Source organism: Ambystoma mexicanum, chromosome 6q (genome assembly GCF_040938575.1).
Source record: "Ambystoma mexicanum isolate Mex_15411 chromosome 6q, UKY_AmexF1_1, whole genome shotgun sequence".
In the NCBI taxonomy this organism is placed as follows: Eukaryota; Metazoa; Chordata; class Amphibia; order Caudata; family Ambystomatidae; genus Ambystoma; species Ambystoma mexicanum.
This window is the reverse complement of record NC_090937.1, coordinates 196,886,635-196,914,485: the sequence shown is the minus strand read 5'-3', so window position 1 is coordinate 196,914,485 and position 27,851 is coordinate 196,886,635. Positions and strand designations below refer to the sequence as shown.

At 50.0% G+C, this 27,851-nt stretch overlaps 1 protein-coding gene across 9 annotated transcripts in view; it reads left to right on the top strand.

The window, feature by feature from the left end:
- The window catches only part of PTBP3 (polypyrimidine tract binding protein 3), a 1,755,480-nt gene that overhangs the window by 988,798 nt on the left and 738,831 nt on the right, over positions 1-27,851 (top strand). For all 9 annotated transcript variants that reach the window (XM_069630627.1, XM_069630630.1, XM_069630624.1 and 6 more), the window contains one exon: positions 5-82. In XM_069630627.1, coding sequence (XP_069486728.1) covers positions 5-82 — 78 coding nt within the window. The remainder of the gene's footprint in view (positions 1-4; positions 83-27,851) is intronic.

The window sequence follows — 27,851 nt, the reverse complement described above, 5'->3', positions numbered from 1 at the left end:
TTAGGTGGTCCAGGCATTATCTCAACGCCATATGGAGGTGCTGCTGGATTTGCCCAAGCGATAGGCTTTCCTCATTCTGCTGGTAAGTTTTTACTTTGTTGAGAAATAATCAATGAATAACTCATTTTTTTACCAGGATAAAACTGTAAATATGAAACAATACTTTTTAAACGTTGAATTAATCCTTCTCTTTTGCAAACCTAGTTCGTGTCATTCCTAGACCCCAGGAAGCACAGGACTGTGCTCTTTTCAAGCATAATTTGGTTTATGTGAATGATTACATGACTAAATGAAAAATATCCCTATTTTTACTTGTTATAGGGTATAGGATGTCTTCTTAATATATATTGCATTAAAAAGAAATATCGTCTGAAAATAAAAGTAGGCCGTTATTTTGGGAGAGTTCAAATCATTGTGATCAGTGTCTGGTTGGGCCACATACTAGATAATGAAATGGAAAACGTGCTTGACTTTTGTGTAATTTGTTATATCTGGCACTTAATGCTGTTCTAGGTAAAGTCCAATTGATATTGTTGAAAATATTTGTGTTAAGAACCTTCTTGGCTTGTGAGGATCCCAGCATAGAAGTATATATGTAGATACTGTTGTTCACAAACTTCTAAACTAATACTTGTAAAGTAAGAAGGAACGAGTTGGTTATTCGTTGAACTTGGCATGGTATGCAAGGAAACGCTAGGAAGGTTCTCAATACAAATCTGTTCAACAATAGTATAAATTGGTCTTCTATCTTGAACAGCATTAACCCTTTAAGTGCCATGGGTATTTCCCCCAGTGGCAGGGACTTTTTTGGTGATTTCGGTATGTGGCCATTCAAAGCCTTGTAACTTTTTTGTTACATGAGATATCTCGGCCAAATTTGGCGGATGGAACGCCACTCGGGAATCCTAAGTTGCTGTAGGGATGTGAGAGAAACTAAGCAAAAAGGGCGAAAATGTTGTTTTTTTTCAAAAAATGCCAATAAAATGATGTACAAAGAAGCCTGTGGTTTTTCCTTGTAAGAGCTAGGAACAGACGGTTTGCTGTGCTGAATTCCCCAATTTCCTGGCTTTCAAGAACAGGTTGAGTGGAAACAAAAAAACATTATTTTGATGTGGTTATCAACTGTTTTGTGAGAGGTAGGCGATTTTGGACATTTTTGCCAATTGGACATGCATGGACGGAATGGGAGAAAAGGGTAGGAAAGCCGAATTGGAGGACAGAAAGGCATATATTTCTGAAAAGTAGACAAAATTCCAAGTTTAGGAAGGGGTGATTTGCGTAGGTCAGGCAAACACTAGGTAGGGGAAAATGCCATAGATTGGGGGAACCCCAAGTCTGTTTCGACACCTGAATTTCACACTTCTCCAGACAAGCGCAACATACAGATATGGGCCTCGGGTGCCCAAGCCACCAAGGAAAACAGGGAACCCCATGCATTTCCGAAAAGAGGACACCCGTGGGAGTCCGCAGAGGTATGAGTTGCGCACATCGGCCCAGAATTTATTACCCAGACACCCCCGCAAAGTCCGAAATGTGGGGGGGAAAAAACCCATTTTACGCACATTTCACTCGGCTCACCCATCGAAACATGCCGCCAACAACACATGGCCTACCGTCCCGTGTTCCCACAGGTGTCCCGATGAAAACGGTACCTCACATGTGTGGGTGCACCTACCTGGGCGCAAAGGGGAAAGCCTAAAACACAGGTAATCCCAAGTCTGTTTTGACACCTGAATTTGACACTTTCTTCGAACACCATACAGATATGGGCCTCGGGTGTCCAAGCCACCAAGGAAAACGGGGATCCCCATGCATTTCCAAAAAGAGGACACCCGTGGGAATCCGCAGAGTTATGATTTGCGCGAAGCGGCCCAGGATTTATTACCCAGAACCCCAGACAAAGTGAACATTGTGTTTTTTCCCCACCAAATATCACACTTTGTCGGGGATTGTGGCTAATAAAAACTGGAGCAATTTGCGCAAGGCAGACCTCTGTAAATTCCCACGGGTGTATTCTTTTGGGAAATGCATGGGGTTCCCTGTTTTCTTTGCTGGCTTCGATACCCTAGGCCCAAATCTGTAGGTTGCCCACATGAACAAATATTGCTGTGGCGAAAGGATTGGGGTTACCAGCGGGTTACCCTTTTCCTTTTGCACCCCGGTAGGTGCAGCCACACATGTAAGCTACCTTTTTCGTCGGGACATCTGTGGGAACGCGAGAAGGTATGAAATCTGTTGTTGGCAACCTGTTTCGGTGAGTGGACACAGGGAAATGTCTCTGAAATTGGCTGGAAATTAAAATAATTCTCAGACATTTCGCTCTGGCCACCCACCGAAACACATACCGCCAACAACACATGGCCTACCTTCCCGCATGCCCACACGTGTCCCGATGAAAACAGTACCTCATATGTGTTGGTGCACCTACTGGGGGCGCAAAAGGAAAAGGGTAACCCACTGGTAACCCCAAGCCTTTAGCCACTGCCCATTTTGTTCATGTGGGCAACCTACAGATTTGGGCCTAGGGTGTCGAAGCCAGCAAGGGATCGGGGAACCCCATGCATTTCCCAAAAGAGGACACCCGTGGGAATACACAGCCATCTGCTCCCAGGGGGGCCTAACCTGCAGGCCCCATCCTTTTGGGGGGCCTGCACACTAATTCCTGGTAGCCCCCCCATCCTCACTTGGATGGGGGGGCCACCTCATGTACACCTGCCTGGGGCCATAAATCTGCCCCAAGGGAGGGCTACAAGGGGTGCCCCCACCCTTTCCACTTGGTGTGGGAGGGGGGGGGCCACCACCATTTCTTAGGGGCAAAAATATCCCAGGCCCCCACCCCCACCCCCGTTCTATTTATTTATTTTGCCCCCCTTCCCTGGGGCCAGATGATCAGCCATCTGCCCCTAGGGTTGTGCACATATGTGCCCCCATGCTTTGGGGGCCGGGGGGGGAGAGGGCTCCCTCCCCCCCACGTCACACATGTTTCCATGGTGGTCCAGTGGTTGCTGGTCACGGATCGAGCGCTCTGCGCTGATCCGTGACCAGCAATGCGTCATATGTGGTGTCCTTGGAGAACCTCCCCTTTCCAGGGACACCACTTTTTCCTATATCCCTGGTGGCCTAGTGGGATCCCAGGGCCCCAAACCCCCTCCCACCTTCGCCTTCCCTCGCCTTTTCTTTTTTTTTCCATTTTTTCATTTTCACCCCTGGGGCAGTGATGATCTGCCCCCAGGGGTCTCTGGCACTGTGGCCCCATGCTTTGGGGCCACGGGGGGAAAGGGGGGCCGCTTACCTAGTAAGCAGCCCTCCTCCCCCAGCATCACAAACGGGTCTGTATTGATCCGGTGACATTGCTGCCAACGGATCACGTGCCCTGCGCCCGCTTCGCGGGCAGCAATGCCACACAATGGGTATCGTTGTAAAGGGGAGAATCTCCCCTTTCCAACGATACCCGCCTCGATCTCCAGCTTGAAATACAGCCGGAGATCGAGGCAGAGAAAGGTGAACACTCACTTTCTGTTTTCACCGCAGCAGCCCGAAATAGCTGCTGCGGTGAAAATTACTTTCACTTTCACGCCGACGTGCTTCACGCACGCCGACCTGAAACTGAAGGTAATCCAGCCCCCTGGCAGTGAGGGGGGACCTCCCCCTCACATAGCCCGGGGGTTGGATTACAGTTTTGAGCGATCCCTGCTTTGCAGGGATCGCTCATAACAAGGTGCCAAAAAGGACAAGCTATCTCGTCCTTGGCACTGCGTATGCACTTCCAAGGACGAGATACCTCGTCCTTGGCACTTAAAGGGTTAAGAGCCAAATCATAATAAATTACAAAACAATGGTGAAGCTTGCAGAAAGAGTGAAACTTGTTGGCCACTATTTTTTTATATCAACAGATTTAATTGGATTTGACTTTTATTTTTGAAAAACAATTTGTTTTCACATGTTCAAATTAAATATTTTCTATTTCACTTTAATTCATCAATAAATTGATATTATTCTACGGGGTGATCATTTCCACAAGAAGCATGCGGTGCCGGATGATGGAGTTCGTACCTTCAGGTGAGTGGAACTGAAGTCGGTGATGGATTGAAGACAGGATACTATTCCAGGTAAGTTTCGTAGTGTTCTTTCTCTCTCTGCAGGTCCTTGGTTTCAGGTAAACTGGCATCAAAGAACTGGACACGGTGAGCGTTACGCTGCCCACAGCAGAATAACACGAAGCATGTTCTGCTGTTTGGGTGTGGTTTAAATAGTCTCGTAAAGTAGTCCAGGTAAAGTAGTACCGGGCCTGCCACACCCAAAGTAGTCCAGGTAAAATAGTCCCAGGCCTGCCACACCCAAAAGACTAGACCGCATAGCTCAGTTCCTTGTAACTGAGCTGTGTGTGTGCCTCCATGTTGGCTGAACCCCCCCTTGTTTAATAGTCCCAAGTAAATAGTCCCATTCTAATATTGGTCTTCATGATGGTTATGAGCCTGACTCCAAGAGAGTCTTGGATAAGGTTTTAAGGCCTCTGACCTGGCCCTAACTGGAAGGCTGACTTGCCAGTGAGGGCCAGGGTTAAGGGCCATGACACTCCTCATCGCTCCCGCTCAAGCGGTGACGCCAGTTCTGTTGAGGGGGCACGGAGTGAGGTCTCTGACCGGAATTCCTCTGTTACCGGCGTTGCTGAGGTCCTTCCGTTGAAGGATATTCTGGCTGATAGCATGTCTCAGAAACATCCGAGGCCACGCAGAACCGGCTCTGCTGAGGTTCCTTGTGTTAAGGCTAAAATTAAGACCCCTGACTAGCCTGTGCAGACCCCTGCCTCACTTCCACATGTGTCGCAGTTCTCCTCAGGTGCTGACAAAATGGCAGCCATTTCCGCCAAGACCATGGCGCCCATTTTGGATACCTCCCTTACAACTACTCCATCAGCGCTGGGTGGGGGGAGCAGTTTTTCAGTTGAACATAGTTTTCCTTGTGCACATTCTTTTAGTATAGTATATGACGAACGCTCGGATGCCACTATCGCACAACGTCCCGCTTCCTGTGCCATCTTCGCCCTTGATTTTTGTTGACACCAGTGGAGAAGGCCCTCTTGGCAACCCTCTCCATTACGCCCCTGGAATTACTCCACTCATGAGAGGCCTCCTCCATTTGCACCTAAAAGGGCGTCGGGGGGGATGCTTTTTTCAATAAATTTCAAAAGCGAATGCACTCTGACCCCATGAAGGAGTATTTTCAAGGTTGCTTTAGGGAGATATGCCCTCCGGTGCCGTCGGTCCCAGTTGTGGCACCGGTGATTCCGCCAGCGCCTCATTTGCCGGCCGGACCTCCACTGTCTCTTCCCCCCCTTGCCTCCATTGTATCCAGTCGACAAATCTTCATCCGGGCCTGATGCAGGGCAGATTGATCCAGATGTATCTGACGACACACAGAGGGATAAGGACAGCGAGGACCAGCCCTGCTCCGTTACAGCCTTTCATGACCGGATGCTGCACATGTGTCTTTTGGATGTTCCGGTACCTGAGGCACCTGCTTCACAGGAAGGGGTGCTTTTCGGGGGCGTTCACCTTGTCTCCTTTGGAGCGTACTGGCTTGTTCTTGGAGAAGACTCCATTCTTCGTAAGAAGTGGCCTTAGGGTTGTGTCCGCCCCCTTCCTCCACAGTGGTGGCTGCTGCTACATTACAGTCCAGACCCGCTTCATCTTCTACAGCGGCAGCTCAGGTTCTGGCCAAAGAGGACAAGCTTCTTGACTCTTTGGGGAGGAAGATTTTCGCTAATTCAGCCCTGCAGTTACGTCAAGCTAACGCGGAACTGGTACTAGCGGGGCGAATATGAACATGTGGAAAGGTCTGTGTTACGCTCACCTGGTTCCCACGGGGGCGTCGACCGGAACTGGGCCGCTGTTATTTCCACCAGCGTGACATGTAGCGCCGAGATGACTGACTGGACTGGCCCGCTCAGCCTAGTCTGTCTGGATCGCAAGAATATTCTTCTGCAAAGGAGAAGAGGAATTAACCACCCGTGGAATTGAGTGTCAACCCACCTTTACCACTCCCGTTGTCTTCCCACTGATCACTCTTGATGTCCCCTCCTTAGTCTCACCTGATGGTTTGGGAGGATGAGCTCTCCATCCTGCGACGACCGCAGGGGCGCGTTGATGACCAGTTACTTCACTGGCGTAGAGGAATTGGTGAGTTCCACTATTGACTCTAAAGTCCAATTGTTCATAAGAGTTCAAATGTCTGCTCTTCACTCTGTCCGATTCCTTGCAGGTTGCCGATTAATCCACTCGAAGATTTCCAAATGGCACTCGGTAAGTTTCAGTTAAGTCTATTGTGTTATTCCCCTTAGGGGCCGGGGTACGGCGATGAAGCAGAGTTGACTGTGCCGACCCGAGATGAGGTGAGACCCCCGTGGTAAATCAGGTAAGTTTTGTGGGGGGTAACTGGTATTGTCCTTGCTTTCTCCCCTTAGGGGCCGGGGTAAGGCGATGAAGCAGAGTTGACTGCGCCGACCCGAAATGAGGTGAGTACCTCCCGTGGTAAATCAGGTAAGTGCTTGGGGGTAGCTTGTATGGCCTTAGAGAGTCCCCTTGCTCACCTTGCTGTCTTTGTCTCCTTAGGTGTCGGAGGGCGGCCGCGAGATGGAGAGAGCGTGATGGAATGCTGACGTACCACCAAGCAGGTGAGTTCAGCGCGGCGCCGTAGGATTGCGAAGCGATGCTTCAAAGACTTCTGTCTTTCAGTTCCGTGCCGAAATGGATCCGGATTCAGGTAAGGATTAAAGTTAAAACTCCTGTTCTAACCTTTATCCTTTTTGTCTTCTTGTTTCAGGAGTCCCAGGACTGAAGCGGGCGTGGCTCAAGACTGGAGCTGCTGAAAACACGGTGAGCGTTACGCTGCAGCAAGCAGAATAACGCGAAACACGTGTGGCTGTCCGGGCATGGTTTAAATAGCCTTGGAAGAAGATCCAGGTAAATATTCTTCCACATCCCCACCCAAGTAACAAAATAGTCCCTTCAGTAAAATAGTCCCTCCTAAGCCTCATTTGGCTCGAGTCTTCATGCAGCATGGTCTGCCTCAGGTGAGTATGCAGCATGGTCTGCTTCAGGTAAGTTATCAATAATGAGCCTGGCGCCCATGGCGCCAGGACTGTATCCAAACAGCCCCTAACTGGGGCTCTTGGGCATGTTCCAAGTGGCATGATGCCTGCTTCCGGGGCTGCTGGGCCTGGTCTGGTCTTCCGGGGGCAGGCATCATGACAGCCTGTCAGAGTTTGAGGAATTCATTCCAGCTAATAAACTAGAGGATTTGAAAGCGGGATTGTCAGATGCCAGTGTTCTGGCGCAGGATATGCTGGAGGCCGCGGCGCATCATGTCGACACCTCATCAGGCTTGGCTTCACACTACCAAGTTCTCTAAAGAGGTGCAGGATAAAGTTCTGGACCTGCCTTTTGATGGCAAGGAGCTTTTTTCATTCAATGACAGATGTTGAATTAAGACTAAGGACAGCACCTAGACCGCCAGTCTTTGTCTGTCCTGGTGAAACCGCCTTTCAGGGCTCAGAGAACATCTTCGCAGCCTCAGCCTTCTTCTGGTTTTAGGGGATTTCTAGATGGGAAGACCCGTAGTGTCGATACTCCATCAGGAAATTCCTGCCGACGGCAACAACGGCGTCGCTTTTTCTCCCGTTCCTCTGCCTCCTCTTCAGGTTCTGGTGGTGGTGCTGCCACCGATAAACCAACAAAATGAAGTTTCTCTGCGCTCGCATGAGACCCCGGTGGGAGGGCGCATTGCGTCTCTCTTGGAGGCGTGGCAGGCCATCACCGAGGACCGGTGGGTCTTGTCAGTCACTCGAGCGGGTTTCCGCTTGCCTCTTCCTTCTAACCCAACCATCAGTCCTCCCTTCCAGCAGTCGGAGTCGCCCTCCCTTAGAGCCAAGATTCAGAAATTGCTAGATCTCAGAGCAGTGGAACCCTTTCCTCTAGGGGAGCGAGGGGAGGGCTTCTACTCACGGCTGTTTACAGTGCCAAACCCAACCAGGCTGGCCTGCGCACCATCCTAGACATTTCCCAGTTCAATCTCTCTCTACCCCAAGAGAAATTCAAGATGATCACGACCTGTCAGATAAAGTCCTCCTTACAGAAGCACGATGGGGATGAACACCCGGCGACATAGACGCACATAAGTACTCACATAAGCACACGGCCCACGGCTCTTCTCCGTCGAGGATGAAGAAAGCATTAGCGCCAACGGAGACGCAGGTCCTACTGGCGGCCTCCACGGACAGTAACGGTCCAAAGCCCCCCCTCGCAACCGCAGATGCGACCAGCGACTGGGCTACCCCCAGATAACCACCAAACCGGCAGACGACATGCCCCGCCAGCGAGCGCCCTTCGGCGTAGAGGACGCGACACCTGTAACGTCGAGACCAGAGGATCCCTCGATAGACCATTTAGTCGTCAAGAGCCTGGCGCGCATTGTTTCCAATGATAGCCAGAGACGGACGGCGAAAGACGCCGAATACCGCTCGCAAGGCCAGGGAAACGCCGAAAGGGACGGAAGGAAGGCAGGAACCGCCCCCTCCGTCGAAAGGGACTCCCAGCCTACTAAAATGCTTTTCAGAAGGCGATGAGAGCTTATCCTCGACGTTATGGGATAGGTCAAAGCGTTTACAGGCCGAAAGACTTCCCTTTTCCCCCCCCAGACTGCTCTGGGCTACCACAAGACACCTTAGAGAGACTCCAATTTTGCATGGACAAAATGGAGAATTTTATATCTACCCAATACCTGCCCACACCCAAAAGAAAGAGATGTGCCTCAGGAGGATCCTAGGGCTAAATACCCTAGACTGTTTAACCCCCCACAGGGGGATGTACAGGTGTATGACCTCACTGAAGAGGACTCCTACTTTCATGAAGATGGGGAGTTCTTAGGTAACGAACAAGAACAAGACTTAGACCAGGAAGGTTTTGAGGATGACCCAGACAGGGGTGATGGGGGTTTTGAAGAAGACCCAGAAGAAGGTGCTTCACAGCCCTGGCAGTCCCCACCAGCGTCTACAGACCCCGACGCCCTAAACCTGTCCCCTCCCAAAGAGACTCCAATCAGGAATACGTCACCTATAGACGATCAACCTACCTTTAATGCACTACTACTTGAGGCGCTTTTCGAAATCGATGCTGGGGAAATTTCTCCTGACATAGACTTCGTTGAAAAGATTATCAAGGACAAACCCCCTGTCAGTCAAACCATTCCCCCTCCTTGCCTCAGTAAACAAAAGAATCATCCCTTCGCTAGCTACACCCGCATTGGTCAGAGGGGTCAACCCAAGGATAGAAAAATTATTTAGTCCTTCTCCATCGGACCCGTTATACATCAGGGGCCACTCAGTACCGGACTCCCTAGTCGTAACTAATACAAGAAAAAGGGCAGGGGTCCCGCTATCAACCAGCGAGGCACCTCCAGATAAAGAAGGTAAAAAGCTTACTCCTACGTCCCGTCCCCTTTCCTCAATACTTGTGGGACATCTCTCCGTCCTGTGGGACGGGACCGGAGCACTTTGTAAAAAGCATACAAATTTTTTTCAAAAATGTGTCCCTCCTCTATCCTGCACGGGGCCCGGCACGTGGCTGTAACCCCGCCCACCTTGGCTCTGCCCCGCGCATCGCCCATCAGTCCTTTTCTCTGCACAATCGGGGCCGGACGCACTTGCATCCTCCCTGTTTTCCTCTCTGGCTCTTGCTAGCGTTCGTTTACTAGTCTGTATGTCTTTTAAACTAGATTTTCCAGACTATTCATCTTGTCACCCTCGCTTCGCGAGGGCAGATCCCCATCCTCTTGTTCAGAGTGTTTGGGTCCGGAACACCGTTGGGACTCCTGTTTTTACTGTGACTCCCCTTCGTCGGGGCACTTCAACGTCCGTTGGAGCGGTGGGAGGAGGTGTTCCGACAAACTCCTCCTTCTCATTTTCAGGCGTTCATCGACGAGAAGAAGAAACACCCGTTAAGTTCTTTACTTTTCAGAGCACTGTTGGGGAGAATTCTCTCTTTAGGCTGAATTTCCTAACCTAGTGAGTCCCCCAGCAGCTTTGCTGGATTTCTGGAGTTTGTTTTTTTCTCCTGCCAAGAGTGAGACTCTTTTTCTCCCACTCTTGGACATGATTTATGGTGTTCCTTTGACTGTTAATGTGTTTTATGGGCTATGGGGTCCTTTACTCCATAGGGTCTCATGTGTTTTTACTATGTGTGTTACACAGCACCCTCCGTGCAGTAACACAGGGGTGTCATGGTGACACCCCACCATAGACTCCATACCCTGGGACTGACTACTGTCTCCCAGGGCATGTAAAGTCACCATTGGCTTTACCAGTCCCAAATTATTAACAGAAACCGGTACAAACCATCGTATTGTGGACGTACTGGTCAGAGCAATTTGATTGCCCCGGGGTCTGTTAGTCGAGGGGGCACGTCTCCGTCCCCCCTGATCGAGTTTTGGCTGGTGGCAGTGGATACTACTTTCTATATTCGACCGCGAATATATCCCTATGGGATTTTCCCATTGTTCGAGGCTACCAACGTTAATTATTTAATTCTCATAGCCTCGAACATACCGCCGGTTTATTTATTTAATATTAATTTGCCGGTTGGTATTTCTTGCCAGGACTCGATTCTAAAATGGCGTTTGTGTTCTCTTCTGTGACTCCAACCCAAGTCGAGCCCTTTGTTCCACTTTTTGGCGGGCTTCTCCACAGAAGCCTCCAAAAGTGGTGCCACTCTGTCTGGGTACCACAGGGGGTGGGGGAGGGGGTTTAGGCACCCAGGACTGAGTTACCTTGGTAACTCAAGTCGCACTCTTGTGTGATTGGCCCAAGTGGTGAGCCGGCTGGCTCACCACTTAGCATGTTTGATGGACAGCTAGGCTGAGTGAATGGGGGTGTGCTGCATAAAAGCAGGGCTTTGGGGACTGGAACTTCAGAAGTCGCCACAGGACCTGAGAATCCGACAAGGGAGAAGCTGAGCCGACCTACCACGACGACACCACCGGTGGAACCCTGCGGAACCGACTCACCACTTCCTGACAGAGAAGATCTCCCGGCTGGAGAGGCTTCTTCCCCTGACTGGTGGGCACAACCAGTTTACATTCTTCTCTTCGCACCCCAGACCGTCTTGTGGTCGAATTGCCCGTGCCAAGCACCCCGGCAACCGGATAGCCACTTACCACTGGACCGCGAATAAAAGGACCGCTCCTTTTACCTGAGAACTCCGCGGCTGGTTTCTTCCCTGGCAGTGCAACGGACTCCTGTCTTCCTCCCCAACGAGATCCTCTCTTCCCCCGGACGAAGCACCGACTTGCATCCGCTGCCAGGAACAACTGCCCCCGCTGGAGTATTCTCACCACTTTAAGGTACCGTGTCCGCCAGGCCTCCCTTTCTAAAGATTGCTACAAGGTAATAATAACCCCTTGACCTTCTGGACTGGGCTGGCCGCCTTGACCCTCTAACTGGTCCCTTTCTTTTGGTCCAACTCTTTTTGAACCTTTGCAAGACTCTTGTGCACTTCAATCGTGTGACCTTGGACACATTTCGTTGTGATCCTCTTAAAGTGGATCCAGCCTACTGAACTCTAACTTCACAGTTTTACTTGCCTCCCTCTCTTGTTTTGTTCTTATGAAAGTGTTGGGATCTGTTTCATATTATACTCTGCTTTTCTCTCCCTTTTTAAACAAATTATTAGAGTGCCATCTACGTTAAGCGCTCACCGCTGTCTGAAAATAAGTGGGGCTTTACTTAAGACTTGTCTAATATTCTTCTAAGGGAGTGTATGTCTTTTAGTGACCGTGTTTATGAATTGCTTACTATTAGTGCCTGTGTGTTTTCCTAGATGTGGTTTTAAATAAATCATTATATCTCTTTTACACCAAGCTCTGGTCAGTGTTTACTTGTTCTACTATGTTCTTTTGACTTATTGTGAATACTCTGTATACTGCCTAACTCTTCTTGAGGGAAGTCTGTCTGCTCAGCCACAGCTACCAAGTGAATCTGTGTGGTACAGACTGCTACCAAGTGGGTTTACTGCCAAACACCTGTAGTCTTAAATCTTTTGCAGTGGTCCCAGAGGGAACTGCACAGGTTTCTGCCTAACAAGCACCACGACCGGGGGATACCTTCCCAGGTTCCTCTCGGGCCGGGAGGGGCGTTGATCGCTCTGTTACCGGGGTTCGCCCTGAGGTGCCTATCGGGCCTAATAATTCTACCAGAGTTTTCTCTGAGGGTCTCCGTAAAGGGCCTGTGTACACCGGAGTACGCTCTGAGGCCCCTCCTGTGGGGCTGTTTGTAGGCCCAGTTCTACTGAGTCGTGGGGTACCGGAGTTTGCTCTGAGGCCTCTCTTTCGGCTTCCCTCAAAAACGAAACCGGGGTGCGCCCCGAGGCCTTGGCTGGGCTTGTGGTTACCGAACGGATGTTCGAGGCCTGTGCCGATAAGGCTTTTACCGGGCCTGGGTCCGAGGTCCCTCGTACATAGGCTAAGGCTACCAACAGTTCTGAGGGGCCGGGCAAGGCCCTGTCGGTGAAAGCGGTTGCTCATCGTTCCCGCTCTTGTGGTGACACCAGATCTGTTGAGGGGACAAAGAAGAAAGGTTCTTGTTTTACCGGCAGTGCCGAGGCCCTTCCTTCGAAGGCTCAGTTGGCGGTTGGTATGTCGCAGAAACATTCCAGGCCTCATAGTACCGGCTCTGCTGAGGTTCCTTACGTTAAGGCTAAAATTAAGACCTCTGACCCATCGACGGGGACCCCTGCCTCACTTCCTCACGTGCCGCAGTTCCCCTCAGATGAGGACAAAATGGCGGCCGTTCCCGCCACGACCACGGCGGCCATTTTAGGTACTACCCCTACAACTACGCCATCGGCCCCTGGTGTAGGGTTCGGTCCTTTGGGTGAACCTACAGTCCATTGTGCGCATCCTTACCGGCTGGTTTATGATTGGAACGCCCGGATGCCTCTTCCGCACAATGTTTCGTTGCCCGCGGTGGCGGCTCCCTTGATTTATGTGGATACGTTGGAGGACGGGCCAGTGTGGCACCCTTCTCCGTTACGTCCCTGGATTTGTCCACCCCATGAGAGGCCTCCTCGGGTTCCGAAACAATCTCCTGAGGACGCCTTTTTCGGTAAATTTCAAGCGCTTATGTGCACCGACCCCATGAGGGAATATTTCAAAGGGCTTTTCAAGGAGATATGTCCACCTGCGCCTCGGGCTCCACCTGGTCCTCCGGTGGTTGCGCCGGCGCCTCCCTTGCCAGTGGTGCCTCCCCCTGCTCTTCTGCCTTTGCCACCATTGTCCCCAGTAGACAAGGCAGTGGCTGGCACGGCTCAGCAGGATCCTGACCTGTCAGATGACCCTCGAGGCGATCAGGACAACAAGGACCTTCCCCGCTCTATCAGAGCCTTTCATGACCGGGTACTGGACATGATGATTTTCTTAGATGTTCCAGTGCCCGAGGCACCCGCTCCGCAGGAGGGTGTGCTTTCTGGGGCGTTCACCTTGTCTCCCTTGGAGCGTACCAGCCTGTTCCTGCAGAAGGACTTTCTGGCCGAGGTCCGAAGAGTTTGGGAAAAGCCACACTCGGGACTTTTTGTCAAAAAAAAGATTGACGCGAGGTACAGGCTGCATTCTTCAGAAGAGGTGGCCCTGTCGTCTTGTCCGTCCTCCCTCCTCCACAGTGGTGGCTGCGGCTACGTTGCAATCCAGACCTGCAGCATCCTCTCAGGTCTTGGGAAAGGAGGACAAGCTCCTTGCAGCTCAGGCAGGCCAATGCAAAATTGATTTTGGCGGGAGCTAACATGCGGATGTGGAAAGGTCTGTCGGAGTTTGAGGAGCATATTCCGGTCGAGAAGTTGGAATATTTCAGAGGTGGCCTTTCCGATGCCAGGGTCTTGGCCCAGGATCTCCTGGAGGCTGCGGCTCATCACATGACACCTCGGCTCGGGGCCTGATGCTTGGGGTTGATACCTCGCGGCAAGCGTGGCTGCATGCCACTAAGTTTTCGAAGGAAGTGCAAGACAAGGTTTTGGACCTTCCATTCGATGGTAAGAAGCTTTTTCACTCTTCCACTGATGTAGAGCTAACCAAAACCAAGGATAGCACTCAGACGGCTAAATCATTGTCTGTTCTGGTTAAAGCTCCTTTCAAATCCCAGAGACCGTTGTCGCAAAGTCGACCTTCTTCTGGTTTTAGGGGCTTCCTCGACCGCAAATCTCGCACAGTGGATACTCCTGCGGGGAATAACCGCTGTAGACAGCAGCGTACATGGGTTTTCTCCCGCTCTTCAGCCTCCTCATCAGGTTCAGGTGGCACTGCCAACGATAAGCCTGCCAAATGCGAGTTTTCCGCGCTCACACGAGACCCCCGTGGGAGGACGCATTGCGTCTCATTGGGACGCGTGGCAGACCATCACAGAAGACAGATGGGTCTTGTCAGTCGCTCGAGCGGGTTTCCGCTTACCTTTACCCACTACCCCACCCTTCAACCCTCCTTTTCAGCTGTCGGCTCGCCCTCCCTCAAAGCTGAAGTTCAGAAACTTCGGGACCTCAGAGCTGTGGAACCCGTTCCCTTTGAGGGAGCGAGGGGAGGGTTTCTACTCCTGGCTGTTGAGGGTGCCCAAACCCAACCAGGCTGGCCTGCGCACCATCCTAGACCTTTCCCAGTTCAATCTTTTCCTACCCCAAGAGAAATTCAAGATGATCACGCCCAGCCAGATACGCTCCTCCTTGCAGATGGGCGATTGGCTTAGCGCTGTGGATCTTCAGGACGCGTACATGCATATCCTGATTTGGAACCCACAAGGGAGATATCGCCGCTTCTCTTTGGGAGAGGAGCACTTCCAGTTTCGAGTGCTTCCTTTTGGCCTCAGCTTGGCGCCGCGTGTCTTCATGAAGATGATGAGGGTGATTGCGGGCTAACTTCGTCTCCAGGGTATCCATGGGTATCCATGGGTATCCATGGGTATCCATGGGTATCCTGGGTATCCGTATTTGGACGACTGGCTCTTTGTCATGATCTCTGCTTCCAAAAGGTCAGGGTTTTCCCAACTCCCTTGGAAGCAGATCCATAACCCAGGTTCCCAGTGCCAACCAGTCCCAATTGGGACCTTTTGGACCCAGTCCTGGCGCCAGTGGCACCAGGCTCATAAATATGCCCAGTCCCAGCGCTGGAAGCGCCGGGCTCATAATGCTTGGGTGGACTTACCTGCAGCAGACCATGCTGCTTACTTGCCTGCCAGTTGAGCCTCTGATCCTCTTCTGTTTGGAACTACTTTTCCTGTTGGGTGGGGCAGGAGCCACTCCCTAGATTCAGAACACTGGAACTCTTCTGGAAAGCAGGAACTCTTTTCTCACCTAGGCGTGGCTGTGTAAGGAGACACCTAAGCACTACAGGAGGCTATTTAAACCACACCCGATGGATGAATCTTGCTTTGCGTTATTCTGCATCCTCAGCAGCAGAACGCTCATCGTGTCTTCTGCATCTGATCCTGGGCCTAAGGAAAAAGGCTTACCATTCTGAATCCAGTCTTTAGCAACACCTATAAAGACAAGAAAGAACAGGTTAGCATTACGGTCTTCAGTGACAGCTCTTCACTTACCTGGTCCATCGGCTGTCACCAACGCCTCGTGCTGCATTCCGGCATCTGAAAGACAAAGGCTTACCAACTCTTCGCACGCTCCGGAGGCCTTCGGCGCTGCATCCCGCATCGGAAAGACAAAACAAGGTGCGTTTAAAGACATTGGGGAACTTTAATACTCACGTGCCATTACTCCTTTCCACATCTAACCCAGTGGGTATTCCGGCACCCTGCAGCCGCCCCGAACTTGTACCTGCAAAATAAAAAGACAGTTAGAGCGCATCGTGAAGCAGGCAACAAGCGCTTACTTTCGTGCTTCCAGGCGCTTCTATTCATCACACGGGCTCCATCTTCAACTCACTTCAGCCCGCCATCCGCCATCGCCGGAACCCTGCAAAACAAGAGACATCATTACTAAAGACTTTAAAGACATTAGAATTACTCGAAACTTACCGTTCGTGCAGTAAACGACGGACAGCAGTCCTCTGAAGTCAAGAGGCCTGCTCCCCTTATCCAGTGAAGAAACTGGTTACAGCACACTGCCTCGAGGCAGATGGAGAGCACGGCGTTCACTTACCTAAGGTGAGAGCGTTAACCTTTGGGGTTCTACAGGAGAAGAGAAAGGGAAGAAGAGAGAGACATTCAATAACCCAGTTCATTAATCCCACATTTTCTATCTGCAGACATCTTACCCTTCGAGCCAGACATACAGTGCACAGAGGTCCAGCCCAAAGAGCCAGCCGTGTGTTACACATCACCTTTGAAGATATGGTATACGCCCAGTCAAGACCGGCGCCTCTATGGGAATCAGGTGAGCGTTACACTCTTATGCCGGGGTGTGCCCCCGAGGCCTTGGTGGGGCTTGGTGCTACCGAACGGATTTTCGAGGCCCGCGCGAGTAAGGCTGATACCGGACCTGGGTCCGAGGTCCCTCGTACAGAGGCTAAAGCTACCAACATTTCTGACGGTTTGGCAAGGCCTTATCGGTGAACGTTGTTTCTCACCGTTCCTTCACTTGCAGCGACACCAGATCTGTTGAGGGGGCAAAGAAGGGAAATTCTTCTTTTACCGGCAGCGCCGAGGTCCTTCCTGAGAAGGCTAATTTGGCGGTTGGTATGTCGCAGAAACATTCTAGGCCTCATAGTACCGGCTCTGCCGAGGTTCCTTATGTTAAGGCTAAAGTTAAGACCCCTGATCCATCGACGGGGACCTCTGCCTCACTTCCTCATGTGCCACAGTTCCCCTCAGGTTATGACAAAATGGCGCCCGTTCCCGCCACGACCGTGGTGGCCATTTTGAATGCTACTCCTACAGCTGCGCCAATGACCTCCGGTGTAGGGCTGGTTTCTGGGCCTTGTGCGCATCCTTATCGGTCAGTTTATGACTGGAATGCTCAGATACCCCTTCCGCACAATGTTTTGTTGCCTGCGGGTTGGGCACTTTTGGTTGATCTGTCCATCCAGATATAGGAGTGGGCCATGCTTCATGGCGTCTGGCTGCTTGTGGTGCACATCCAGGGCCAGCTGAATGTCACAGCGGATGCCCTCAGCGGACAGTGGTCAGCTACCAGTGAGAGTTGAAGGCGGAGGTCCTCTCGTGGATTTTCTTGCGTTTGGGCACACCGGAGGTGGACCTCTTCGCTACGGCGGTAAACAAGAAGCTTCCTCGGTATGCCTCCAGAGAGGGGGCTGAGGGCCTCCTCTCTGGGGGATGCTCTCGAGATTCCATGGCACAACATGAGAGCTTACGCCTTCCCGCCTCTCCCTCTAGTTCATCGAGCAATTGGGAAACTGAAGAACTCTGAACTGTTCCCTTCTGCTCATGGCCCGTGGTGGCCGGCCAGGTTTTGGTTCTCCGAACTTCAACACCTGTCTGTTTCCGCTGATCAGGTTACCCCAGATCTTCTTCCTCAAGGGGAACAGCAGATGTGGCACCCCTCCCCACAATCGCTCAGCATGGCGACATGGTGCCTGAGTTCAAGTCTTAGAGCATTTTAACTTGTCTACGGATAACATGCGTATTATCCAGGCAGCCAGGGAACCCTCGACCAGATCCCAATACAGGAGTAAATGGCTCAGGTTCTGTCGTTGGTGTTTGGAAAAGCAGTTGGATCCAAGGGTGGCTACGATTGACACGGTGCTGTCCTTCTTGTCCTCCCTTGCAGAGTCAGGTGTTCACGTTCTGTCATGCAGAACTTACCTTTCAACGGTTTCTGCTGATCTTGCTACAGACCAATGCTCTTATTCTCTGAGTAACCCAGTGGTTAAGAGGCATTTTGCAGGCTTGACACGCCTCTACCCTCCGTTAGTAGTCCGCACCCGCCGTGGGACCTAAATGTAGTCCTGACGGCGCTGTGTCATAAACCTTTTGAACCCATGGCCACGGTGGGCCTCAAGTACCTATCCTGGAAAGTGTCCTTTTTGGTCGCCGTTACGTCAGCGAGGAGAGTGAGTGAGCTCCAGGCATTGTCGGTTGAGCATCCTTTCTTGATCTTTCACAAGGACAAGGTAGTCCTAAGGACAAACCAGTCTTTCCTACCGAAGGTAGTGACCGAATTCCATCTTAATCAGTCGATCTCCCTTCCGGTCTTTTTTCCGAACCCTGCCTCGGAGGCTGAAAAGGGTTTACACTGTCTTGACGTCCGAAGAGCTCTTAAGTTCTACCTGGACAAGACTTCCGAGCTTCGGAATTCTTCTCAACTTTTTGTGACCTTCGGTAAGCCTCAGGGCAGGCCGGCATCTAAAGCATCTATTTCCAGATGGATTGCCGCCTGCTTCACAGAGTCTTTCACCGTCCAAAAGCTGAAACCTCCTAAAGGTATCCATGCACACCTGGTGTGGGGCAAGGCAGCCGCGGTTGCTTTTCGGAAATATGTTCCCTGGGAGTCCATCGCTAAAGCAGCTTCTTTGGCCTCCCAATCTGCTTTCTCTAAGCATTACTGCCTCGATATGAGCTCTAGAGCCGACGCTCAGGTTGGTCAGGCTGGGCTAAAGAACCTGTTTCAGTAAGGGGTATTTCCATCCACACCTAGTTTGTGTAAGGAGTGCTTGGGAATCTCCCACAAGTATGGAGGAAAGGGGACGGGGCGTAGGAATATTACCAGGTTACTCACCGTAGTGACCACCTTACTCCTAGTCCATAGTCCCCTTTCTCCATACGCCAGCCCGCCGTCCCCCTAATATGATTCCTCTTTTATTGCTAATGGGTCTTGGACCCTGCGATAGAAAAGGACTGATGGGTGATGCGCGGGGCGGAGCCAAGATGGGCGGGGTTACGGCCGCGTGCCGGGCCCCGCGCAGGAAAGAGAGGAGGGACACATTTTTGAAAAAAATGTGGATGCTTTTTACAAAGTGCTCCGGTCCCGTCCCACAGGACGGAGAGATGTCCCACAAGTATGGAGAAAAGGGGACTATGGACTAGGAGTAAGGTGGTCACCACGGTGAATAACCTGGTAAGTATGCCCTAGGTAAAAGGATTACAGCCCCGGCAGCCTTTTCCACTAGGATTCCTAACAACAACTCCTTACTGGCTAGTTATGCAGATGCCCAATGGAGCAAACTGTGCAAAGGCAGAACAGAAAGGTGATGGCTGGAAGGTTTTGAATTAATCATAACCACGGGCAAAGCTCTGGGCAACCCTCCAGACCATCGTTTTTCAGCCTGCCAAGCCATTACAGAAGGGGAAAAACCATATGCAAATCAGGCTTGGTCCTACCCCAAAAGGGGCAGTCCAGCCCGAACTGCTAGGTCACATCCCTTCTGCACAAGACCACAAGCATCCCCAGACATGTTTCAGCCTTGTTGGGCGTCATCAGTGAGGAGTAGCTTGGGTCTCTAGGCCCGGCAGACTCGGGACCCACGTCTGGGTATACCCGTCCCACTCGGGGTGACTTTAGCAGAACAGAAAGGTGATGGCTGGAAGGTTTTGAATTAATCATAACCACGGGCAAAGCTCTGGGCAACCCTCCAGACCATCGTTTTTCAGCCTGCCAAGCCATTACAGAAGGGGAAAAACCATATGCAAATCAGGCTTGGTCCTACCCCAAAAGGGGCAGTCCAGCCCGAACTGCTAGGTCACATCCCTTCTGCACAAGACCACAAGCATCCCCAGACATGTTTCAGCCTTGTTGGGCGTCATCAGTGAGGAGTAGCTTGGGTCTCTAGGCCCGGCAGACTCGGGACCCACGTCTGGGTATACCCGTCCCACTCGGGGTGACTTTAGCAGAACAGAAAGGTGATGGCTGGAAGGTTTTGAATTAATCATAACCACGGGCAAAGCTCTGGGCAACCCTCCAGACCATCGTTTTTCAGCCTGCCAAGCCATTACAGAAGGGGAAAAACCATATGCAAATCAGGCTTGGTCCTACCCCAAAAGGGGCAGTCCAGCCCGAACTGCTAGGTCACATCCCTTCTGCACGAGACCACAAGCATCCCCAGACATGTTTCAGCCTTGTTGGGCGTCATCAGTGAGGAGTAGCTTGGGTCTCTAGGCCCGGCAGACTCGGGACCCACGTCTGGGTATACCCGTCCCACTAGGGGTGACTTTAGCAGAACAGAAAGGTGATGGCTGGAAGGTTTTGAATTAATCATAACCACAGGCAAAGCTCTGGGCAACCCATCCAGAAGGGATGTGACCTAGCAGTTCGGGCTGGACTTCCCCTTTTGGGGTGGGGCCAAGCCTGATTTGCATATGGTCTTTCCCCTTCTGTAATGGCTTGGCAGGCGAAGAACGATGGTCTGGAGGGTTGCCCCGAGCAATGCCAGTGGTTACGATTCAGTCTAAACCTTCCAGCCATCACCTCTTTGTTTTTGCTTTGTCACCCCGAGTGGGACGGGTATGCCCAGACGTGGGTCCCGTGCCTGCTGGGCCTAGAGACCCAAGCTACTCCTCACTGATGAGCCCCAACAAGGGTGAAACATGTTTGGGGGTGCTTGTGGTCTCGTGCAGAAGGGATGTGACCTAGCAGTTCGGGCTGGACTTCCCCTTTTGGGGTGCGGCCAAGCCTGATTTGCATATGGTCTTTCCCCTTTTGTAATGGCTTGGCAGGCGAAGAACGATGGTCTGGAGGGTTGCCCCGAGCAATGCCAGTGGTTAAGATTCAGTCTAAACCTTCCAGCCATCACCTCTTTGTTTTTGCAAACTGTGCAAAGACATTGAGGAGGTACCTGAACCCCTAAAAACTCGGCTTCTGGCCACGGTTACAGAGGGAACCTCAGTCAACCAGAGCATCATTAAGAATACTCTAGATGCTGCAGAAACAGCTGGCCGTTCCCTAGTCCAAGGAATCCTCCTCAAACGTCATGTCAGGCTACGTAATTCGGGTTTTAAACCCGAAACTCAAGCATCTCTCATTAACAAACCAATAGAGGATGCCAACAATGGGGATTCCCAGAAATAGATCTCTTCGCAACTCTGGAGAACTCCCAATGCCAAGATTACGCCTCCAGGTACACCCAGAACCAATCCATGGGGAACGGTCTATTGATACCATGGTCAGGGAATTTTTTTTTATGCTCCCCCCCCACCCCCCTCCCCTCCCCCGCCCTTGACTCCCCTTCGCAACAAAATAGTGCACAAGATGCACCAGGAACCAGTCACCATGATACTAGTGGCCCCTATGTGGGCCCGGCAACCATGGTTCGCTCACCTGATGGAGATGTCTCTGTCTCCACCAGTGAAACTACCCTGCCCGTACAACATGCTGTCACAGGACAAAGGCAAGACAGTACACCCATGCCCACAGACCATGAACTTAGCAGCATGGCTCCTGAGATCATATAATTTGGTCATTTTCAGCTCCCGCAAAGATGTATGGACATTCTCAAGGGAGCTACAAAGCCTAACACTCGTCACTGTTACTCTAGCAAGTGGAAGAGATTCGTCATATCGTGTAGAAATAAGAGTATCAACCCGGTAGACTGCTCTCCCACACAAATTGTTCTCTACCTGACTCACCTACTAGACTCAGGATTAGTGTTTAATTCTATTAAGGTCTATCTTAACAAAGGTCTACCGTTCCCCTTGTTTTAAAATTCCCTCTCTCTCACGGTTAGGGGATAACCAACATTTTCATCATATAAAGGAGACAGAAATTACATTCCCTAACTCAACACTGATCTTTACATATCGTATGATGCTAAACGACCCTCTTTATACCAATAGTCTTGAAAAAATAGACCTAGTACCTAGTTGTTTTTTTACAATATCAAAAATAGTTTATTTTAATAGGTTGAATCACAACCCAACTTATTCTTTTATAAAACTAACTCTAAAACAGAATTTTCAGTAAAATGGACCCCACAACACAAAGTGGATACATCTACAATACAAATTACTAGTTTCACTCACATACATTCCTATAACATGACAATACAATACATCAACATATGAAATTTATATAATGATTTAAACATTTCCAATCACTGATTATTATTAACTCAGATTAAACAGTCCCGACATGTTTCAGTTCCTCGTAGCGCTTAATGCATGAACCTTCTTCAGGGGAAGAACACTTTTAATTTTATTCTCCACCATGTAATCCAGGGCCCCAACAGTACTCTTCAAACCGTACTCCTATAATTATTCAATACACAAAGAAAACAGGGTATCACTACAGATCAACATCATCACAAATACATAAGTCAGCTCCATAATACTAACTATATTCCAGTAACATTGAAATATGTACCTATGTACTGGTAAGATCAAATGAACCAAATGGTCACTACATACCTCACAAGTAGGATTACTGCAGTGTAGGTGTGCCACAATGCACCCGAATAACCTCCGACCTCTTTAAATAAGTCTGATAATGTTCTCTTAATGGTTCTTTAGTAACCAGGAACCTGATTTCAGCTGAAAAAGGAACATCAAACAAAAAGCTATTATGACTCCTTTTTTTTTCTCTTCGTCGTTGGATTGGAGGATTTGATTGTAGCCTCTTATACGGATTAGGCCTTTCCTTTTTTTCTGTGTGTGCGTTTCCTGGAGCATTATTATGTCATACTTCTCTGTGTAAGAAGTGTTTGTTTTTTTTCCTTTTTACTGGCATATTCAGCCCTCTGATGTTACACGTTAATATTTTTAGCCCCATTCTGTCTTTTGAGTTTGCAGTTTTGCTTGGACATCGTCGTGTGGGTCGCTGCGGTGTGCTTTTGATCAGGTGGTTGACTCATTCCCTCTTTGAACCTTTCACTCAACCCCTCCCTACCACCTCCCCCCCCAACTTTTTCCCTGAGGAGGGCGCTGAGCCCTATGGTTGCTCGGGCGTACCGTCTTTGCTCCATGCCCTCCAACATCTCAGGTTTACAGTTCCGCAGGGACTCCTAAACCCTGCTTTTGTTGTTGATTCCAAGGATGTCCCGTTGCTCTGCCACATCCTCGTGTAGTCACCTGCCCTGTCAGGTGTTTTCTCCCTTAGTGGTCCCTCCCTCCAGCTGATCTTGGTTCTGTTGTTCATTTCTGGGATCGTTTTAGTTTATCTCTGGTTTTTGGGATTGGACTCTTGTTCTTCGTCTCTGTTTGCCATCCCCTCGGTTCTCGCCTTCGTCTATGGGGTTCTCTGTCTCTTAGGGGGTTCCATCTCTTGTTCTTGGCAACCCAGGATTTTGAGGCCTTCCTCTCATGTTGTGATGCAGTGTTGTCTTTCCTCCCATGTGAAAAGGAGGCCAAATAGGAAGGTCCATTTATAGCGTATTTGTTTCTCCGTTAGGAGTTTTGTTACCTGGACCATTTCTCTTCTTTTTTCTGAGCGTGGATTGTGCTAGATCTTGGAACAGCTGTATTTCTTTGCCGTACATTCTTATTTGCTCTATAGTACTGGCCTTCCTGAGGATTTGCTCCTTTTGTGTGTATTGTGACAGTGCCACCAGTACATCTCTTGGGCGGGGACCGGGCTCTCCCGTTCTTCGGGGGCCTACTATGTGTATTCTGTCTATTTGAATTTCTTCCCCTGTGCCGTCTGTAAGTATGTCTTGGAACACTTGTTGGACTGCCGTGCCAAGGTCTCTATCCTCCACCGTTTAAGGCAAATTCTTTATTCTTATGTTTGATCTCCGCAATCTGTTTTCCAAATCTTCACATTGTGATTCTAATTCCCGTGCCAGTCGTGCTAGCCGGTCTTGTTCCTCTGCGTGTTGGAGTGTTTCCTCATCTATCTTCTGGACCGTCCTTTCCAGTTTATCTGTTCTCTCCTCTAAGTTTTCTATGTCCCTCTTCAGTTCCTGGACTGCTTGTTTCATTTCCCCCTTCATGTTTTCAAACTGCGCCTGTGTGGATGAGATGAATTGCTCCTGAAATTCCTTGAACCAGGTTTTCATGTCGTCTTTCGAGGCCATTTCTGTGTCCTCTTTCTGCTCTGGTGTGTTTTCCCCACTGCTTTTCTGTTTGATTATTTGCTTAGACATTGTTTTATCAACGCCCCAGATTTGGATCAGGTCTTGAACTTGTTTGGATCTGCTATTGTTCGCCGGAGGTGCCTGTATCCCGTGCCTGGTCCTGGCTTTTGACATGTGTGTCTTCCTTAGGGGTCTGTGCTTCTTATATCGTAGGTTGTTCTCTTTTCGCCTAGAGATACGAGAGGGTGCTTATGCTACTCCGTAAGATTCTGGTGTCTTTCTGGGTTCTGCCACGGGTTCTGCCACGTGGTGTCTGTTGGAGTTGTGGGTTCCCTCTTCTCAGGCCCCGTATGCTTGTACTCTCGCGGTCTTTGTTGAAATTGTTGTGGCTTGGCTAATTCTCAGGGGATCCTTTTGATGTTTCTCTGGGGTCCCCCTTGTGGGTCTCGATTTGACGTTGTTAATCCCCCCTTCCCTTGATTGCTTGAGTACCTCGGCGGCTCCTACTTTCGTTGTGGCCCCACTTATAAGGGGGTCTGGTCCTTATGTGTCCGTCCTGGGGAGTTTGTGCTTTTCCCTTCTGGCGGGCCGTGGAGTAGGTGCTCCGCCTCTCCTTTGTGGGTTGGGGTTTTCTCGGGGAGGGGACCCGGTGTCTCTGGGTTGTTCTGATTCCCCCTTCCTGTTTTGGGCTATGCCCGCATCCAATGGCCTGGAGGGATGAAGGGGGGAGTTGAGGCCCTCTCCCCTATGTCTGGGCCTGCGTCCGTTTGGGGTATTGTTGTTTTATATGATTGGGTGGGCTTCTTTTTCGTTCCGCGTAATGTCGCTTATATTGGCCTTTTACCCCCGTTGCCCGTATTTGATCTCCTGTATTGGTGCCCAGGGGCTCTCTGTTACTGTCTATGGGGGGGAGGGGGACGGCCGTCTCCCTGCAGCTTCTGGAATCCCCCTTCGTTTTGTACCTGAGGTTCGCGTCTCCCCGGCTCCGCTGGGCGGTGGAGTCTTCTTCTTTACTGGTTCAGTCTGGCGCCTTCCCTTATGCGCGCTGCTCCGGACTGCTGGGGTGCGTGTCTGCTTCCTCTCGGCTGGCACCTTCTCCTCTCCTGACCTCTCTACATCGGGCTCTTCTCTGCTGGGCTGGAGCCTACCTCGGACTCCGGCCTCATCTGCGTCCGGATACCCTCTGCTGGGTTGGTGCCTTCCTCCGGTCCGCACCTTGAATCCTTCTGGCTTCGCGTTGGTGGAGTGCCCGAATCTCACCGCCGAGCTCCGCTTCTCTCTCCCCGTATCTCTTCTTGTGGCTAACGGTTCTCCTCTTCAGGCTGCTTGCGGGGCCTGGGGGACTCTTCGAGCGATCTGGTTCACCTCAGGAGTTCCACTTTGCTGGGCTGCTCTGGGGCCGGGTCGCTGGAGCTTCCTCTGCGGACGGAATCGTAGGGAGGGGCTTGTCCTCCTGTGTTGTGTCCGCTCTTTTCCCGCCTTCTCTTTCCGCTGTGTGATGGATGGTGGTTCCGCTACAGTGGGCTCGGTGAGTGCTATATTGCGGTTCTTTATTGTCGCGGCCCGAGCTGGGGGATGGAGCTCCGCTCACGCACGTCTACCCGGCTCGGCTGCCATCTTGCAATTGTACTTATATTTTTTAACCAGAAACCTTAAGTCAGTGTTTGTTTGAGTCACAGTAATTGTATAAAGTTAAACAGTGAACTGCGCCACAAAACAAGAAATACAACAGAACACTTGTGGTGTATTTTAATTCTGTTCCACAGCCTGACACGTGTTTCGAGCAAAGCTCTTCCTCTGAGGCTGTACATACATAGTCAATTACATGGAAAGTTCCATATGACATTGATTATTATATCCACATAATTCCATCCAAATCAAGGGAATAGAAAAGGGGGGGCGAAAAATGGGAGGGGGGGCGGGCGAAGTGTATGTTCCAAATGTATGGGCATGATGCATGACATTAATTGGGTGAATGCATGGTGGCATCAATATATCATATAGACAATTAATTAAAAAGTGTATATAAGAAGTTACCATATCAGTGGTGAGAACGGATTAGTCCCAGTATCCAGGAGAAGAACAAAAAAAAAAGGAAACTCAATACAACATCAATTAGTAGTGTGAGGTGGGTAGACAACCATGGATAAAAAGTTAACTTATTTGACCAGTCAACATAATAGTAATGATTGTAATATTTACCCAGAAATAATTGTCCAATTGGGTACTCTGTGCAAATAAATAACCACAGCAATTATAAATAGTAATTTGGAGCCGAATCAAATTACACGCTGGTGCCTGAACCAGAAACATAAAAAAATAACACTTACCAATGCCTTGATAAAAATAGGATGTATCTAGCAAATCTAAATCAAAAACAGGCAGCTATATAACTCCATCTATATCAAATTAGCAATTTCCATGATTCCATAATTATAAAGAAAAAATATCTACCTGAGTTCCAGTTGCAATTGCAATTGTTTAATTATATATAACCGCATTAGTTCCAGAAAAGATACCGCCGTAATTAATGTAATCAAGGAGAGCGGGTCCGTAGAACGCAATCCATCCAACCGCCAATTAGTAAAAGACATTGGCGATGGGGGAAAGCACAGAAAGTCGAAATTAGGTAATTATCAATTCCATAGAAAGCGGGGGCCGTGTCAAACTATACGGCGTCCTACTTACCAGCCTGCTGGCAGCACAATGATCCTTGGGAGAACGCGCACATTAACGAGTTAATTAAAGGAAATCTATACCCGCAAGCTCGCCAAGACGCACACGTCTGATAGCGACCGCCATATTGGATAAGAAAAATTAACACGGACCACAGTGGGCTAAAGCCAGGATGGCTAACATCCGCCCGGATTGACAATAATTAGGTGCACAATAACCATTAACAAAACCCTGACTGGGCAAGAGCAAAATTTATATGTATTTAGCCACATAGAATAACACGAAATCAAAAAAGAAATGATAAAGATGGGAAATTTCACTTACATAGTTATGCCGTTTATGGTGCAGTGCAGCTAGCTGTTGCAATAAAGTTATGATGAGCACACATCATAATTGAGAAAGCCATGGTTGTTTATCCACCCGGAGTCACTTTCCCTGTGTAATTTGACTGTCGTCCATAATATTAAGTGGAATAGTGCTGCGGGTGGATAAACAACCATGGCTTTCTCAATTATGATGTGTGCTCATCATAACTTTATTGCAACAACAGCTAGCTGCACTGCACCATAAACGGCATAATTGTGCTCAGGAGCTCAGTTTTTTCATTTTTAAGGCAGAGGGCGTGGCTCACCATTCATGCTTTGATAGTGACGTAAGTATTATTAAGGGCAGTAGAGTCTGTGTGGTATGAGCCTGTGAGTGGGAGGAGAATTTGTCTCATCAGCATAGTTAGTGTATGCTATGCCGAGCGAGTAAAGGAGGTCAGTGAGGGGCTTTTTGAATATGTTGTAAAGAGTTGCTGCGACACAAGATCCCTGTGGCACTCCGCAACTGATGGTGGATGGGGTGGCACAGGAGTTGTCGGAGAATACCTTCATCACTTTACCTTCGAGGAAGGAGGCGATCCAGGCAGCAGCTTCATGGGAGAATGCGGCCGCTGAGATTAGGTGGCGACATAGGATGTTGTGGGCAACTAAATACAAAACTGCAGACAAGTCAAGGAGGAGAAGCAGGGCCAATTTACCATTATCTCTTTGGGTGTCAAGTTGAATCTTCAGGTCCAGGAGGACAGACTCTGTCCCGTGGCCCGGACGGAAACCAAATTGGCGGGTACCAAGGATTTGGTTAGTTTCTAGGTGCCATTCAATTTGAAGATGGGCTACTCCATCTAGGATTTTGAGGAACGGAATGGTGGTGATAGGTCGGTAGTTATTGGCGATGGTGGGGTCGAGTTG